Source organism: Pavona decussata, unplaced genomic scaffold (assembly GCF_977016875.1).
Source record: "Pavona decussata unplaced genomic scaffold, jaPavDecu1.1 SCAFFOLD_391, whole genome shotgun sequence".
Lineage (NCBI taxonomy): Eukaryota > Metazoa > Cnidaria > Anthozoa > Scleractinia > Agariciidae > Pavona > Pavona decussata.
The window spans coordinates 1,827,469-1,844,691 of record NW_028145763.1 but is presented as its reverse complement, the minus strand read 5'-3'; the positions used below and the strand labels follow the sequence as shown (position 1 = coordinate 1,844,691).

At 38.9% G+C, this 17,223-nt stretch overlaps 2 protein-coding genes across 3 annotated transcripts in view; one reads left to right on the top strand and one right to left on the bottom strand.

The window, feature by feature from the left end:
- The window catches only part of LOC146451326 (tetratricopeptide repeat protein 37-like), a 49,622-nt gene that overhangs the window by 19,483 nt on the left and 12,916 nt on the right, over positions 1 to 17,223 (top strand). For both annotated transcript variants that reach the window (XM_085099351.1, XM_085099350.1), the window contains exons 21-38: positions 170 to 205; positions 309 to 393; positions 896 to 927; positions 1,426 to 1,526; positions 2,531 to 2,633; positions 3,169 to 3,261; positions 4,335 to 4,424; positions 4,537 to 4,621; positions 10,929 to 10,976; positions 11,108 to 11,186; positions 11,368 to 11,429; positions 12,057 to 12,113; positions 12,205 to 12,273; positions 12,801 to 12,875; positions 13,891 to 14,062; positions 15,120 to 15,213; positions 15,558 to 15,644; positions 16,650 to 16,777. In XM_085099351.1, coding sequence (XP_084955477.1) covers positions 170 to 205; positions 309 to 393; positions 896 to 927; positions 1,426 to 1,526; positions 2,531 to 2,633; positions 3,169 to 3,261; positions 4,335 to 4,424; positions 4,537 to 4,621; positions 10,929 to 10,976; positions 11,108 to 11,186; positions 11,368 to 11,429; positions 12,057 to 12,113; positions 12,205 to 12,273; positions 12,801 to 12,875; positions 13,891 to 14,062; positions 15,120 to 15,213; positions 15,558 to 15,644; positions 16,650 to 16,777 — 1,496 coding nt within the window. The remainder of the gene's footprint in view (positions 1 to 169; positions 206 to 308; positions 394 to 895; positions 928 to 1,425; positions 1,527 to 2,530; positions 2,634 to 3,168; positions 3,262 to 4,334; positions 4,425 to 4,536; positions 4,622 to 10,928; positions 10,977 to 11,107; positions 11,187 to 11,367; positions 11,430 to 12,056; positions 12,114 to 12,204; positions 12,274 to 12,800; positions 12,876 to 13,890; positions 14,063 to 15,119; positions 15,214 to 15,557; positions 15,645 to 16,649; positions 16,778 to 17,223) is intronic.
- LOC146451327 (uncharacterized) lies at positions 4,982 to 7,758 on the bottom strand. The gene is made up of 3 exons (XM_085099327.1): positions 6,770 to 7,758; positions 6,405 to 6,530; positions 4,982 to 6,194 (listed from the first exon to the last, which is right to left on the bottom strand). Exons 1-3 carry the CDS (start codon positions 7,490 to 7,492, stop codon positions 5,307 to 5,309), a joined length of 1,737 nt encoding a protein of 578 aa, XP_084955453.1. The 5' UTR covers positions 7,493 to 7,758; the 3' UTR covers positions 4,982 to 5,306.

Here is a 17,223-nt window from a genome sequence, read left to right as displayed (position 1 = left end):
AGCCCGTTATGGCTTCCAAGAGGATTCCATATCACTATTCTTCTGAGTAGTTTCTTTATCTTTCAAAACAAAAGGTAGCCACTTTCAATACTTATTTACAATTGTTGTGAATCCGATCGTCTGATATATAAATCAATCGGAAACTGTAACTAATATAATTTGTTTCTAGTTTTCAGAGTGCATTGAGAGCTGATCCTAAAGATAGGTATAACCTTGCTATGCATGACTTTGTATGATTTTGTTTGTTCAATTATTCTTCCATTAAGTTCCCTGTTTTATTCACTTCTTGATTTTTTCTTTCATTTCAGACATTGCTGGGAGTGTCTTGGTGAAGCCTACATGAGCCGTGGAAGTTACATGGCTGCCATGAAGGCATTTACCAAAGCAGCTGAGGTTTATACTCTGTTTTATTGCTTCTTTAATATCTTGGTGTTGTGATTTCATCTATAAACATTTATGCAAGTTTTTTAATTGCATGTGTTTTTTGTTGCACTTTATGTGATGTAACGAGAAATAATACAACATTTCGGGGGGATTTTCCGAGCTGCTGATTTGCTGACAATACCAAAAAAACTGCATGCCAACAAGTATTAATTAAAAAGCCCTGACAAAATGTGTCTTTTTGCAACATACATCAAACTTGCATCTTACTTGCAAGTCTCTTTAGCTACCCAGTGCAAGTTTGGTTGCACACACATTTCAGCATTTCCAAACTTGCAATTAAAGTCTTTACTTGTGACTCCTTTTGACTAGGACTCTACATGTAGAGTCATTATGTTGAAATGTGTGGAGGTGAATGTATGATTTTTCGCATGACGTTTGCATCTTGCTGTGTACGTTTCTTGTATAGTATTTCTAAGTAAATGATTATACCTCTTTATTTCTAACTCCACAGCTTGACCCATCATCACTGTATTGCCTGTATCAGTAAGTACTCACTTTAATTATTAGCGACTACACAAATAAATACAGTAACTTAGATAGTGAAACCACTAGTCGTGAGTAGTTGATAAAGTGTAAGATCATTTCCTTATTTAACGTAGTTTCAGTCCAGATCTCAAACTTATGGATTCATTGCCACAAATATCTGGATAAATGTCCAGAGGACGATGACTCTGATTAGCAACTCCTTTCCCGTCCCCTCCTCATGAAATGCAGGAACTGCAAATAAATTCATTACTAAGAATGCTGTATTAATCCGTAAATGACACAGGTATACTCGGAGAAAAATCCGAGTGCTCTTATCAGGAGTCGGACCTAAGTCCTTCCGATTACTAGTTCGGATGCTCTACCACTGAGCTACAGGAGACCTCGTGGGAGCTAAGGCCATTAAACTAGGTTCATGGGACAAATATTCTGCATACTGGCACCCAAAACCAATACTCACTTTAAGAACTGTAACTATTGTGTTTATCGTGCCCCAAGGTTGGCGGCCATAAAACAGCTGTTAAGTGTTCATAATGAAGCAATCAAAGAATACAAGCTGATTCTAGACATGCAGAACGACTATGTTCCAGCACTTAAAGGTATGTTCTAAACATACACTTAAGGACGGTGCCAACTATTGTTACTGCGCATACGTTCTGCGCATCTCGAGATACTCGGGTTTCCTATGGGTGGTGCCTACTAATACAGGAATATTTTTGCGCGGTTTTAAACTATACGGAGAAAGCAGAACTTAGCAAATGCTCTTGGTATCTCATAAGAAAATTGGGGGTAACCATGCATTTTTCAGGGATAATTAAGCTTCAATTTAGGAAAAAATCCTATTCATTGCTTTATATTTTGGCGGTTTTTAGAGATATTATTGCTTACCTATCTCTGACAAATGCATGGTTACCCCCAATTTTCTTTTTGGATTCCAATAGCCCTTGCTAAGATCTGCTTTTCCTGCATAGCCATAAACCGGACAAAAATACTTCGGTATTAGTAGGCACCGTCCTTTAGGCATTTCTTTTTCAAAACCACAAATATTGATCACCTCAACTGTTGTACCTTAGTACTTACTGATAGCATTTCAAATCCAGTAAGACAGTGTGATTTGATTGTCTTTAGTTATCAACTCCGTTGATAAACCAAACATTCGTTTCTACTCCCCACCGACGCAGCACCGCAGTTTCTTTAGAAACTTACCGCCTTATCCATTTGTAGTTTGTTAAGTAATTTTGTCAGCATTTTGTTCTTAACTGCGCAAAGACCGCAGTCAAGGGTTGGTTGTGGTGGAGCAGGGCACAGCCATTGGAAACTTTTCCACAAAGTTAATAAATCATTGTGCATTAAAAGTGAAACAAAAGACTCTTCATAGGTTGTGGTGCTTTTCACATACACTCCAGTACCTCTTTGAAGTTTGCCCCTCTTAACTCAACCACTCGACACTGACTATGGTGAAGTCTTTGAGCATTAACTGGCAAAACGTAATGGTGACAAGTCATATAAGGTTCAGCCTTGGTACGCTTCTTCGTTAATGACTTTAAAGCTGTTTTTGAAGTTTTTGAATTGTGTTTACTTTGTTGCATTTGTTACCACATAGGACTTGGAGAGACATATCTTAACCAGGCACGATCAGCACTGGAACAAGATTTCAATGGAAAAGCTGTGGATTGTGTGATAGAGGCAATACATGCCTTGGCGAAGTGAGTTCATCTGTCTCGCTAACCCTATAGATCCCGACTTTAACTCTTCTTTGCTTAATGCTTCGACTCTGTGTTTGTTTAACAACCTCTTCTCAGTATAGAGTATAATTTTTACATTCCCTAACTCTGAAAACAAATGTGTTATAGACGGTGTAAGCCAGATACTCTTGAACACTTGTCTAGAATCATTTTTGTGATGTTATTGTACTATTGGGGAAACTAATAAGAGAAGCCTTGAGGTTTGGATTTGTTGTTGTTGTATGGTCTTATGTTTGATTTGACCACAACAATGTTAAAGCAAATAGCATACGGTTCAAAAGTGTTATTACTTGCCTAGCATTGTCTGCTCTTGCACTTTAACAAGTGTGACGTTGTTGACAGAGAGGTTGGCATTGCATTTTAAACCATGTGTCACTGGCTTAACATTTGTGACATCAAATCACAGTATCAGTGCTCTTTTCGTATTTGCACATTTAAAGGTTGGAGGTTTGTTATTACGGTGACTTGACCTTAATTAATACATTGTTATTAATAGGGCTGTACAGCACAGACCTGGCCTCTCTTGTCTCTGGAAACTTATTGGTGATTGCTGTACTGTAATTCACCCAGTATCAGATGGCTCCATCAGGTGAGACGTAAAAAAGGCCATAGAAGGTTTTTATAATAACAGACAACAAACTGTGTCAGTGGGCACATACGGGAGGCATAATACGATAAATATCAGGCGACAATAGAGAGATTTAGAATTAGGTTTACGTCAAACGGCAAATGGCAGGAATGACCACGTGACCATGTTTATCTTACATTTGCTCCCCGCTGTTCTCTCTCAGTTTGTTAGTAAAATTCAGTAGTTTTGCGTTAGCATCAAAGGCCAGAATTATTTGGTGCTATTCTCAGCTTTGCATCCATTTTTCAAGAAAACAAAACGTGAACTCGAATCTCACGTTCACAGTTTGCCGTAAACGTGATTGTAAGGGGATTCTAAATCTCTCTAATTTCATTTCTGTGCAGTTTTATTACAATTATTTTAAGACGAGTGTGCTTTGGATTTTTCTTATAATTCATCAAATCACATATAGTTCAGGGCCCAGTTGTTCAAAGCCTGATTAAGCTAATCCTGGGTTAACGTAAACTTTGATTCGAGTATATTTACTAATCCATAAGGATTCGTCCAAAAGATTTTTGTCCCTAAGTTTTACCTTAGACGTTTCTTTACCATTAGCTTAAAATGAGCCTTTAAAATCATTTTTAATGAGCGAGACGAAAACCTCGGTTAACTTTTAATCATGGATTAGCGTTAATCAGCTTTCGAACAACCCGGCCCAGAACTTTGCACTGTTTTCAAGATTTACATTTTTCGAGGCCAGGAAACGCTTTTTCTGATTCCTTTAATTACTATTTTTGTATTATGTTCGAATATTTTCACCCCATGTATAAATGAATTGTTGCATCAGTTTCTTGTACTTTAGGGGCCTTCATTGTTTTATTAACCGTAATTTCCACCTTTGTCTAAAGCGATGTGGCTGGCATGGCCTTGTAATTTGTGTGTATATACCAACCATACCAAAATTTGGCTTTTAGTCAACCAGTATGGCCAGAAAAAGGGGTTTGCCATACTGGCACACAATTTTGCCACAGAAATACCAGTCGTTGTAAGACAATTTCCCACCTGGTTGTAATGATTATTTTACACATCTGCAGGGGCACAATTCCAGAAAACCTAAGGAAATATGTTCATAGTGAACCCAGCGAGTTTGTGGACAAGAAACAGCTGTTAGCTTTGGGATCAAGGTTATTCATGTTATTGAAGTTAATCAATTTAATAGTCGAACAAGGCTTTGTTTAGTTAGTCGTGTTCACCTGTGGAGTTATGAATTTGATTATGTCGTTCTTCGTTTTACAGTGCTTATGGAAGGGCATTGAAACTGCAGCCTGAATGTGGAACTCTTTGGGGTGATTTAGGGTTCAACTGTTTTCAGCAAGCCAAGGTTGGTGAAGCAAGCAAGGCATTATGAATGCGTGTACAAACCGTGAATGATTGGTTAAAAATCATTTACCGTAGCTCTCTTTCACAAGAAAACCTTTGTTCCAATTACTGGTAATAACACTCCCAAACGTTTGATACAACCGAAGACAACTGTAGAAAACCCTGCCTTAGGCTTTTGTTAACACTATTGTTTTTGTGGGTGATAAATGAGGAAAGACAGTTAAGTTTTAAAAAGCTCAGGAATTAAATGAAAAAGATGTAATCTTTATCATGTTACAGACATGGTACAAAGTAAAACAATGTGAGTCCCTACGCGAATCCAACCCATGGCTTTCTGTATGTCTCTTAAGCTCAGTAACCTGCTGATTTCTATTTGACAGCTCATCAAATTTGAACCAATCAGCGCACGACTCGCAAACAGACCAGGGGGTCCATTTCATTCGAGCGTTTTGCGTGTGTTTCGTGTGCTTCAGAGAACGCAAAGAGCTAGATTATCGACTATGTCTGGATGTCTGTCGCTTTCGTTTTCCAGTTACAATTTTTCTGTACTCTAAAAACTTTCCGAGATACTAAATTACGTTTGTTGAACTTATTTTACACGCTGAAACTGACTTGATTCATATTTAAATGAATCGGAAAAGTATTGAGTTTAGACACCGTGCTCACTCGATTAGCTTGACTCCAGATTATTCTTCCTTCTCAAGAAGAGGATCACCGGCCATTCTGTCCCTGAGGCGTTTCTTAAATTCTAGCTGGATTCCCTGGAACATCCTTATTAGCCAGATGACATCGCTGGTTCGTTCGGCTTGTTTTAAAAGGTCTAACACGGCGAGCTGCGCAGCACGAACTGTCTTCGCGTCGTTTGCGACTGGAAGGAACGCCTCTGGTTCAAGTAATTTCGCGCGAGATGTGGTTTGGTAAGCTAGCAGTATGCCTCCACTGATTGCGTTTTGAAGATAGACATCGGACTGAATTAATGAATGAAAGCTATTGCTTCGCTCAAATTGAATTTCAACGCGAGTGTTGCTGTTTTCAGGACCGTTTCCAGAGAGTGAGAAATCTCCAAGTTGTTCAGACCACGAGGTGGACATTGCGCCAGACTCGTCTTTCCGTTTGACGAATGTCTTTGGCGGTTCGGAAATAGCCATTGTTATTTTTCTTTCATCTACCACCATTCCCAAGATGGAATTGAATGGAACAACGGCTTTTTTCCGAATTAGAGATGATTTCTGCGTGTGTTCGACGACAAACGCACCCGGCTGTTGTGGCTTGCTGGTGTTAACCTTGAGCGTAAACAACTCGTGGGAAACCCTTGGATCGGATCTTTGGATATTTATGCCTTGAGGAGTTGATTTCACGCTGTTTAAGTGAGCAGGAGTATTAACTGAACCGTGATTTACTGTGGAGGCGAACTTTGTTGCATTTTCAATCGTGATCTCCGTTGGACTCGCCGAGGGAAAAACTGCTTTCGCTGACATTAGAAAATTGTCTTTAAGCTTGTTTATTTCATCGACTCCAGGCTGTTGAGGGAACGAATCACACACATCTGGAACGTCTTCACTTGCATCTATTTCCTGAAATAAATTAATCATAAGGTGAGTTTATCTTTGTAAAATTGTGGGATGTTGTGCTGTACTTATCGAGGTTAAAATATATTGCTTTTATTTCTTATTTATTTACCTCGAGCTCCCCAAAAATAAACCAGGATCCAAGCTGATATTTTTTGTAGCTTAAAATTATTATTATATATTTTTTACAAAATTAGTCCTGAGTAGTTAGCTTACCTTACTTTCAACAGCTGCCTGTGATGTAGATGATTTCTTTTGGCCTTGAGTTTCTTGAAAAGGAATGTGCTGTTTGAAAAAAAATGTTAAGTACTGAGTAAGCAGGATAAAAACCAAAAGCACACGTGTGGCTCATTCTTCTTGATACATTTTTGTGATCTTCTTTTTCATGTACCAATTCAGTTCCCAGAAAAAAAAAAACAATTGAAAATTGCAATTTTCAACCAAGCATAAGTAATCAAACAGAAAATATATTTAGTGATCTATTACTACGCTTTTAACTGGGCACCATTGTTAGCTGAAATCCTGTAATGGTGATTACATATTTTTATTATTTGCATACATTTTTATTTTTATCGTCTCACCATTTTCTTTCTTTGTAGATGCTTGGGTAACTTGGTCCCTTCGCGTTTCTTGACTTTGATGTCTGAAGAGTAACTCAAATCTTTCTTCTCTTTGTTCTCAACCGAGGTCCACTCATGATAGAACTGCTGGGTAAGTACACACTTCTGATAGTCTTGCCGACCAGTTTCTCCCGTGAGCCCACCACTGTATATATAATTTCCTTGTTTTGCATACTTGTGTTTAGTTTCCATTATGCCATCATTAAAGTTGTGTAGGCACAAAGGCAGTCCAACCAGGGTGGCATCTTTGAGAGCTTTCTCAATATAAAATCCAGTGTATGCTACAAGTTCCTTGATGGTAGCAGTGACAGACTGAGTGCCAAATATCAACACAAATTGAAACCCCAGAAGTACTCTAGCATGACATTCATACTGGTCTCTGGTTAGCTCCTTTGGAGTGTTTAAAAGCCAATGGAAAACTTTCTTTAAACCACTGCAAAAGCAGACCAATATTTGAGTAATCAAAGAACTAAAACCAACATTACCCAAAAGTTCCTCAGCTCTTTCATAAAAAGCTAAGACACCACTTTCATCGAATGTCACATCATAGCTTTCCAAGCAAACTTTACGTGCAACTTTCTGCAATTGCAGAAACCACTGTTTCTTGCTAAGTTGGAGGGCATCAGCTACTTGGCCAATTCTCCGTGCTATTGTTTCAGTAGCTCTTGAAGCTTGGTGTAACATGGCAGGGTAAAAATCCTCGAGATCAAGATGGGATGCATTAGAGTGTCCATTTTGTCCAAGATGTGTCTTTGCATATTCTCGCCTGCCACAAATGATGATAATTTTGTGTTAAAATTTATTTACAGGTTTATTTCATGCTAGCCATGTTTATAACAATATCATTACAGCATTTGAAAAAAAGGCGAAAAAATGTCTTGACCGTTCATGGTTCGAGTGTCCGCGCTGTAATTATTATTTTTTTAAATTTAAAGTTACCTGTTTTCAGTGTTGTCCACTCGCTTTCCTAGCCAGGTTGCATAATCTTCTTCTGCTCTTTCTGTCATTTGTTCTCTCCAAATAGGTTGGTTACAGATGATGCTCATGTCTCCAAGTTGCTTTTGGTGTTCTGGTGACGCGGGTATAGGATACGTGGAGCTGGCAGAAGAAGTTCCAGTGATTGATCGTCGCTGGCAACCATCTGCAACCCCACGGACACAAATTTGAATGTCTTTTTTGAGATGTGGGTGATAGACAGTCTTCAAGGTGGACAGCTGTCGAAGAGTTTCCTTTCCAAGGTTGCTAACATGGTTGTAGTCATCAGGGCCCAACCAAGAGCACAATGTCACGATGGAACTTAACAGATTGTGCGGCTCTACCAGTTTAATCCTTATAGCAGTTTCTCCATTGAAAAATTTACTCCATTGCATCCATGGAAAGGCATCAATATAATGATAGAGAATTAACTTCCCATTGGGGGCAAGAATTGTGTTTTTCATTGAATCTTTACTGAGTAACCATTCCACTGTTTTCTTTACATTTGTATGTCCAGCTAAAACACCATTGTGTTCACTAAAGTCTAACAACAGTTTTTCTTGAAGGGATTGTTTGTCTTCCTTGAGCTTTTCGCACATGTCATCCTTTGGAACCATAATATTTACACCAAACACTGTCTCAAGTTCTTTTCCGAGTTCATTTCTGACAATGTTTTGGTACTTGAGCTGGCCAATGTTAAAATTGCTCACTAGTCCAGCTGCAAACTTGACAAAATGACTGAAGTTCTGCTTCAGGACGATAGGCATGAGTATATGTTTGAAAAGCTCCCCATTATTGTGTGAGAGAATGGATTCAATGAGCTGAGCCTTTTGTTGTGTTTGACTGATTTCGGGCTGGCCAGTGCAGACATTTAAACCTGGAAGTGTAGATTGTTGACAATTATTTACAGGCAGTTTCAAGTCATCAATAAAGTTGAGCTATTCTTTGTTGGTTGGTTTTCCATTATATTTCCTGGGTAGTGCGATGTAATTGTGTGACGAGGAAAGAAGCGTAGAAATGGGCGGTTGTTTTAACGAATAAAGGAGTGAGTGTGGATAAGTTTTTAACTTGACCTTCCAGGTCGGCGTGCTGGCTTTTCGAAAGCAGATAAGCAGAAGTAGGCACCTGTTTTGCAACGCTTGGTAGAATTATTTTTGAAAACTCATCTGTTGTTAAATGTTTTAAAAGTTCCTTCAGTCTCGCAGCACGGTGGCTTGAAGAAACGTCCAAGAAATTGTTGACAGCTGCAACAGCTTGCAATGGTTTCTCGTTATTAGCATTTTCTTTGTGGCTTGGATATTTTTTGTGATGTTTTCGCAACCCTCTTGCAGTGTCATAATCCTTTTCACATGCGTTACAAATAAAAGCTTTCGGCATGGTAACATTTAAACAGCATGAACAGCAGATAAGGGAAGTCGACTAAAGCTGAGGGCGATGGCGTGGATTTTGGAGCCGCGCAACATTGCGTGGTTAACACGCGAAACATTTTTTGTCTTGAGGGGAAATTTGTTTGGGCTATCAAACAGTTAAATGTAAAAATCTTTTGAATACATCTATGTATCTACAATGTCGTAAAATTGTACGATACATTAGTGGACGTAAATGTTTACTTTGCCCTGGTAAGCTCTGGTATCATGGTGAAAGGATGCCAATTCAATGCAAGTAAATCACCGGCGAGTAACCATCGCACACACACGTGGAAATGTACAAATATTAAACTTGACCAGGCCAGATGTGTTACTGTTTCTTTATTGACTTTATTACAAGTTTCTCTCCTTATTAAATAGTCTCACAAACGAGAAGAGATTGTTTTCATAGTTTTAGCGGCAGTTTAGACCCAGTTATAACAGAGTCAAAATAGCTCGCAACTCGTCTCTACGAACAAAACTACATGAAGTCGGATTTTGTCTTTTTAGCGAGTCATTTATACAACTAAGTTTCAAATATAGGTACTGGATAATTGTCTTCACCAAACTGATGGAATAAGAAATCCAGGGTTCCAACTTGAGCTTCATAAATGGGTGTATATTCTTGCGTGGCGGAGATCGTAAACTAATAGCCGCCATTTTGTCCGCGCGTGTATTTCGGAAAGGGAGATTGGGACTAGTTCCCCCAAATTTTTAACCCATGATGCAAAGCAACTTCCGGTAGAAATCAGCAGGAATGTCAAAAGCCTCCTTCGGGTGGTAGAAAAAGGAAAGATGGTAAATAGACCATTTCTGAGTTGCTTTGAACCTCATTATGAAAGCGAGGCTAATTGGAAAGTTTCTATTATGAAAATTAGTTTTCATTCATTTGTAAACAAAACTAATTTTCATATGAAACGTTTTGCACTTAGCCTCGCTTTCAAGGTGAGGTTCACAACAACTTGGAAATGGTCTATTGTGAGCTCGGAAATGGGAGGTGAATAAGACAGTCACGACTGACACGTGATGAATGTTAAACATTTCTTGCATACTTGCTCTCACGTTGTGGGGTAAATTTATGGAAATTTTGGAAGCGTTTCCTATTCCATAAAACAGAACTAAAGATAAAGACTATAATTCATTATGTCTCCAGATACTCTCAAGTCTCCATGATAGGTGTCAATATCTGATGCATGGAACCATACACTTTGGTATCATGTAAAAGTGGGATTTTGGTTATACATATGTACCACCCATCGCCATTAAATCCTTGCAGTATGCAGGATGTTTGTAACATGAACCTAGTTTAATGGCCTTAGCTCCCACGAGTCTCCTGTAGCTCAGTGGTAGAGCATCCGAACTAGTCATCGGAAGGTCTTAGGTTCGACTCCTGATAGGAGCACTCGGATTTCTTTTTTCCGAGTATGCCTGCGTCACTTTCTAGAATAATCATCATTCTCATTCATTCACCAGGCTGGAAATATACCATCACATTTCTTCCATATACCACACGTTTGACATTCAAATCCTAGCAGTATGCAGGATGTTTGTAACATGAACCTAGTTTAATGGCCTTAGCTCCCACGAGTCTCCTGTAGCTCAGTGGTAGAACATCCGAACTAGTAATCGGAAGGTCTTAGGTTCGACTCCTGTTGGGAGAACTCGGAGTTTCTTTTTTCTGAGTATGCTTTTGTCAGTGACTGAACAAGTTTATCTATCAGGATTTTGGTCTCTTTTAGATTTTGGATGGAGATGATAAACAGAAGATGGCACACAGGTCTCTTCAGGTGATATGTTGTTTTTTGTCTTTCTTGCGATCATTTTCTGGCAATCTTTCTACATTCTTGCTACATGGCCCTCCCATGTTCATTTCAATTCGTCAATGAAATTCATGTCCTTAATTAATCTTCTCCTGCAGGCACTGAAGAAAGGTTTAACACTTCAACCGTCTAACCACAAACTGTGGAACATCTTGGGTGTAGTGACAGCTTCTAAAGGTAATAGTAGTGGCAGTAAAATACGAAACTGGAGAATTGCTGTCGCGTGATTCTCGGTTAGAATCGTTGTGATTCTATCTTTTGATGTAAAATCTCAGTTTTGCGTACAAATTGTGAGAACTGATGTTATCGTTGTGTGTTTCTTGTTTTGCATTAACTATTGAATGACATTTTATTGCAGAAGTCAACAATCCAGAACTCAGCCAGCACTCACTCATCATGTCCATCAAGACTGAACCTAATGTAAGTTTTATGGTGTTTCATTCACGAGTGCACAACCTTTAAACAAAAGCCGTGGTAATGAATAAACAAGAGCACCCCAAGAAGTACACTACTCTCAGTTGCTTTCATTTCGGACTCTTATTCCATCCCAAAGTAACAACACGCTACAATTGACTGACAGTTTGGTTTTGAGAAGCAAAGCCTCACAGTCAACAGTGAAATGGAATATTGGGAGGACTTTCCCAAATGCTTCGAAATTATCATTGTGTAATCCAACAAAATGGCATCTTCGTTCCCCGAACTGACGGTTTGCCAAGTGCTGGTTACCTAATTCCAGTTTTATTGACTGTAAAGCAAGAAAAGTCTTGAATGTGGTGCGCACGAAAAGGTAGATGTAATTTATGTAATAGCCTCTCTTGGTTTGCTCTTAGACGCGTCTAGAAACATTTTGAGGAGATTCTTTACCACCTTGCGAGCTCAACACCAAAATTAGCTACCCCTTCTCCTTTTCAATTTTTTTTCCTACCAGGAAACTCTTTAACTACCAGAAGCATTGAATTGGTGAAAATAATATTTCAAAGAATTGTGGTTTGGGTCAACGGTACTGAGTCAGTGGTGAACGTTCTTCTTTTTTTTATTTGTTGACAGAATGTTATAGCTTGGACCAATCTGGGAGTCCTCTATTTGAAAAACGGAAAAATAGAGGTAAATAGCATTAATTTGACTCTTTGACATTGCAGTGAGGTATTGCACAAAGCCATATACTTATTGATATACTGACTTGTTTATCTGTTAGCTTGCACATGAGGCCTTCAAGAATTCTCAAGCATTAGATCCATCTTACACTGCAGCCTGGATTGGACAGGTAACAATGACTTCCTCTGAGCTAATCGATGTCTTCTCTTTCAAAACCATGATCCAAGCAACAGTGAACCACTCTGCAGCTGCCACTCAGAGGCAGAATTTTCCAATCCTTTTAGAGCAGTGATCATCGGTGAAGATAACACTCAATCCTTTTTTTTCAGTTAGAAAATATCACTAGCTTTCCTAGCTGTTTCACCTTCTGACACCATGTCATTTGTATCAAGTCACGTCATTTCACAGCATGCAGGATGTCTCATTAATCATGTCAATCCATAACTTGGATGCATCAAAGGCAATAGACAGTAATTGAAAAGTGTTTTTCTCTACTACTAAGGGCCCGTTCTTTCAACAAACACAATTTTTTCCCAATACCACCTCTCAACGTTTGGACAAAATACCTTTATCCCTCTGAATGTCATTTAAAAAGGGAAACAAGACGCATTGATATACTGAGTGTCCAGTTGATAGTGTGACGATGAACTATCCTCATGTTATTGTTTTTGATTTTTTGTTTTTATGGATTTTAAGGCCACTATTGCTGAGATTATAGGAAGTGAAGAAGCCATGGATCTGTTTAGACACACAACGGAGCTGGGTTCTCACGTAAGAAATCACTCCACTATATACTTTTAACAATCAGACTCTAGTCTTTTTAATCAACAAAATATTGCCACAAGGAACGGAAATGGACCTCGAGTGTTTCTCCTACCGTCTGCAGTTCCTTTGAGTTCTCCAACAGCTGTAGTGGAACTTGTTCATGAAGTTTTTCAATGTTAGTAGTGTGTTTGTGACGCAATGTAAGCCACTGGCAACCTATATAACACTTGCCTTCACACAAGTCGTATTCTTAAACATTAGAACTGTGCAGTTAACAAGCGCATTGTGATGTTTTTCCATGACGTTGGAGGTATCAGAAATCCTGACTGCCCTCTAGAGTGTCTGATCTCTGGAGCATTGCCGATCACTTTTAACCCTATCTAGACCGGTTTTTTTTCCTTCTGGGGCGGGGTGGGGGATGCGGATTCCCTCCTTGCATAACTTCGCAAGTATAAAAGCTATGACAATGAGGCTTAGAGGAGAGATAGTTCGTCCAAAGATGTTTCCTGTGAGGTCCGCAACGAGAATTGATGACGTCATTTAACGTGTTATTACGTCATGATTGCCAAATGGCGGCCATCTTGGATTTCTGGATTTTTCCTAAAATTTCAGGAAAGGGCCGAAAATTGAAGAAAAGGTAATGAAGACCAGTAAAGGAACACTAATATGAGCTAAAAACATAACAGTTACAGTAAGACAAGTAATTTTTCTTCATTTTAGAATAAGTATTTTGAATTTTCTGAGAAAAATTGCCTGTCACGGATTGGTTGCCATGGAGAGTCAATGAACATCAACCAACCACATCAAATTTTTACCATATAAATTTCTGAAGTCCTGAAGTGTCATGGCGTTTGCTCAAAATTTAAACAGGTTATTAAGGTTCAAAGTTGCCGTGGCAGAGTCCTCCCCCTGCGTCGAACTAGGAAGGGTTAAGGGATGCTCCATTCAGTAACATGTGAAATTGAATGGATCATGGGCCCAGTTTTCTTTGCTATGATTTACTGACTTGTTTTGCATTTAGGTCGAAGGAAGCATTGGTTATGCTCACTGGGTTTGTTCAAGCCTCCTGCCAGACAAGTCATCTGAAAATCATGTGATGCTGAAAGGGAAACCAGTTCCCACTCTCTCTCATCTTCATCCTGAATACAGAAAAGCTGTGTTACAGTCTGCAACTGCCCTCAGTAAATATACTGGTGAGAAGTTGTCAGTTGTGTGGGACAACCTCGTTCCCATTGCCTTTTTCCTAGCTTGGGGGCACCCCCAAGCTAAGGAAAAGGCCCTGGGAACGAGGTTGTTGTGTGGGATTGCCTTCAAGTTTTTAGTGGAGCTCCGTGCGCTGAAGGCGCGCGCGCAGACGACCATGGTTAACAAAATTTGGAACCCGTCAATGACAGAAATTTTGGTATTGGTTATGACGTTACTTCCGTATGTCCGCCGGAAAAGGAATTTTCCATTTTCTGGAAAACCTGCCTGTCAAAAATTGGTTGCCATGGTGACATCAAAGGCAATGAACATTAACCAACCACACCAACTGGTTTCCAAATAAATTTCTGAAAAAGCCGTGAAGTTTCAGGTCGTTTGCTCTAATATTGAAAAATTTATTCAGGTTCAAAGTCCCCGCAGGGAGAATCCGCCCCGCCCCCCAGTCCAGATAGAGTTAATAAAGGGTGCTTTCCATTGTTCTCAACTGGCTAACAAGACCGGTCCGTTTGTAAATGCAATGCACCAGTTTCAAGGGCTGTCTCCGACTACAAAGTCTTCACAATTTTACATCCTGGAACTGGTTTGTGCCATTTAAAGAAATTCCAAGGACTGTTATATAACCAGCCCTGATTATTACCATACCTTGCCGGCCAGTGCTGACAAGTGGAAAGTACTCTTATTTATGGATGGGAATCGTCGTATCTGTAAGGTCTCGGTACTGTCATGCCATAAGGTCTTGGAACATTTTAAGTACCATTCAAGTTTATTTCCTTGAAATTCCTGCTGTAAATAGCCCTACATTCACAACTTGTAAATGTTAAGGATATGTTTGCTGCCGTGAATACATGCATTGTTTGATCTTTTTGAAGTGTATGTATAATTATTTGTTTAAAAAAAGTTTTCAATATTTCCTTATGTTCTGTTTCATTTAACGATATTTTATCCTTAACTTATTGTAAATTTTTAAAAAAATGCCATGCATTCAGTGCTTTATGAATTGAGCCTGTAGTGTTTTGTTTTGTTTTTTTTTCTATCGTTGTTTCGCAGATCGTATGAGGAACAATGCTGGTGCTTTTAATATGTATGGCTTGTTGCTGGAACACCAGAAACTGTTCTTACAAGCAGAAAAAGCGTTTGAAAGGTTGGTACTTTCTAGAAAAAAGTTGCATTGCTCAAGTAGCATGTTATTTAATATTTTCACGAAAAGAATAAATCGTTTTCTATTGCGTTCTTTTCTCGTTGTTCCTGTCGTTGTTTTTTGTGAATGAAGTTGCCGATTGCCTCAAGCTGGCCAAAGCTGTTCATTGGCAGCGGAAGAAAGAGCAACAGCCAAAGCTAGAAACAGAGTTTACAGAATGAGGAGAAATTTAATATTAATTGATAACCAAGTGTTTGGTAAAATATATGTAGCAAAATCACGGGACATAAAAAAATCTTCCTCCACCTTTGATTTAATGATATCAATTTTTCATTTACGTCGTTTAGCGCAATAAAGTTGCTTCAGGAAAATGGAAACGAGGATGAACAACAGCATTTAAATGCTGTGATGATAAATCATGCCAGAGTACTTTGGTAAGTTGCCGAATAAGAAATACGTCAGTTAGTATAAAAGAACCAACCCATTGTAGCAATTCTATGGTGGCTTGAGCTGCCATTATAATTATATTCTAAAAGGACGCAAGTGACGGTTTGGCCTTGTAATCCGAATTTCTCAAAAGTCACTTTGATTGCCCGTTCTGGAGTTCAAATGGATTACAGGGAACGAGTTTTTAAATTTTCATTTAATCAGAAAATAGAGTCCATCACAAGAAAGATCACACCAAAATTAGTCAGTTTACCAAGTTTGAGATTCTGTCGTTAGATTGCAACCAAAAAAATCAAAAATCGGGAAAATTAGAGATTGTGTTGATTTGAGGAACGCCTTCTCAGACTCAGAGACATTTGTATGGGGTTTTGGCGACCTTTGACAGGTCACAGCCTGGTTTCTACGCAATAAATCCAAACCAAACTTGGTAAACTTACAAATTTTTATGTGATCTTTCTGGCGATATTCATTTGTTCACATGACGCATATTTGAACAATGCGTAAAGTAGGGCCCAGTCTCTTTATGAACTTCGGAACGAGCAATTTGGCATACAGACTGGTTATTGTGTCAGGAAAGTAGTTCCATATTTATGTATGTTCCATACTCGAATTTGAACAGCCAGCTTGTCTTCAGCCTAATAACTGAACTAACTGTGAAGTGATGCTGGAAATTTTAAATGATTTCCTTTCTTCTCTGTTTAAAGCTAAACAAAGGTTTTAACGTGTTAAAAGTCTGCAGGTCAAAGTAAAGCATTTTTGGGTCCTATCGCTGTTTGCTTTCTTTCCACCCAAGTGTATCCATAGGTACTGGTACGCCATAAAAGTATCCTGATAAAATACTTGGAATAACCTTACAGTGGTTCTAACTACTTCATTCAGCACAAGCTCGAGCTAAGTGCTGGCTGAGTGGTCTGCCCTGTAGCATGTGTGCTACCTCACTGTAACTAAGAAATTTGTCACCGAACTGTCATGCTGGTAACTTTCCATTTCAGTGCGTTGGGTCGCTACAAGGAAGCAGTAGCACGTTGCCAAGCTGTGAAGCCACTGAATGAATTCAATGATGTGTGTGGCCTCGCTTTGTCACTGTTCATGTCTGGACAGCTGAAAGATAGCTATCAGAGTAACAAAGTTGTTCTATTATGTTGAAATTTGCTTTCGTCTTGGTAAAGGCTAACTCTGAATCAAGAGTAGTTGTGATAGTAATTTGGAGACTGAACGATTTTATTGCTCTATCATTTTATAGTTTGAGTAATTTTCGTTTTAGTTCAAATAGTTGACTTATGGAAATGGTAGTTACAAGACACGGGGGAATCTGGTTTCTGTTTTTTTTTTTCCTTTAATTTTCTTCTCTGTATCGAACTTACATCTAGCCCCGTAGCACTTGCTGTTTATTAAGCACACTGCAAACATAGATACGTAATTTTTTAAGAATCTTTGTGATAACTAGCCTGAGCTTTTAACTTTAAACTCCAATGAAAGCGAACAATGTACATGTGCTGTATATCTGAGCAAAGTTTGAAAGCATAACCGCTACGCCCACCCTTAACTGAAAGCATTCTTCCAAGA

Coding starts and splice junctions, on each gene's coding strand:
- LOC146451327 (XM_085099327.1), bottom strand. CDS start 7,492: ATGTTACACCAAGCTTCAAGAGCTACTGAAACAATAGCACGGAGAATT. Junction 6,531..6,769: donor ATCTACAAAGAAAGAAAATG/GTGAGACGATAA, acceptor GAATGAGCCACA/CGTGTGCTTTTGGTTTTTAT. Junction 6,195..6,404: donor AGGCAGCTGTTGAAAGTAAG/GTAAGCTAACTA, acceptor AATTTATTTCAG/GAAATAGATGCAAGTGAAGA.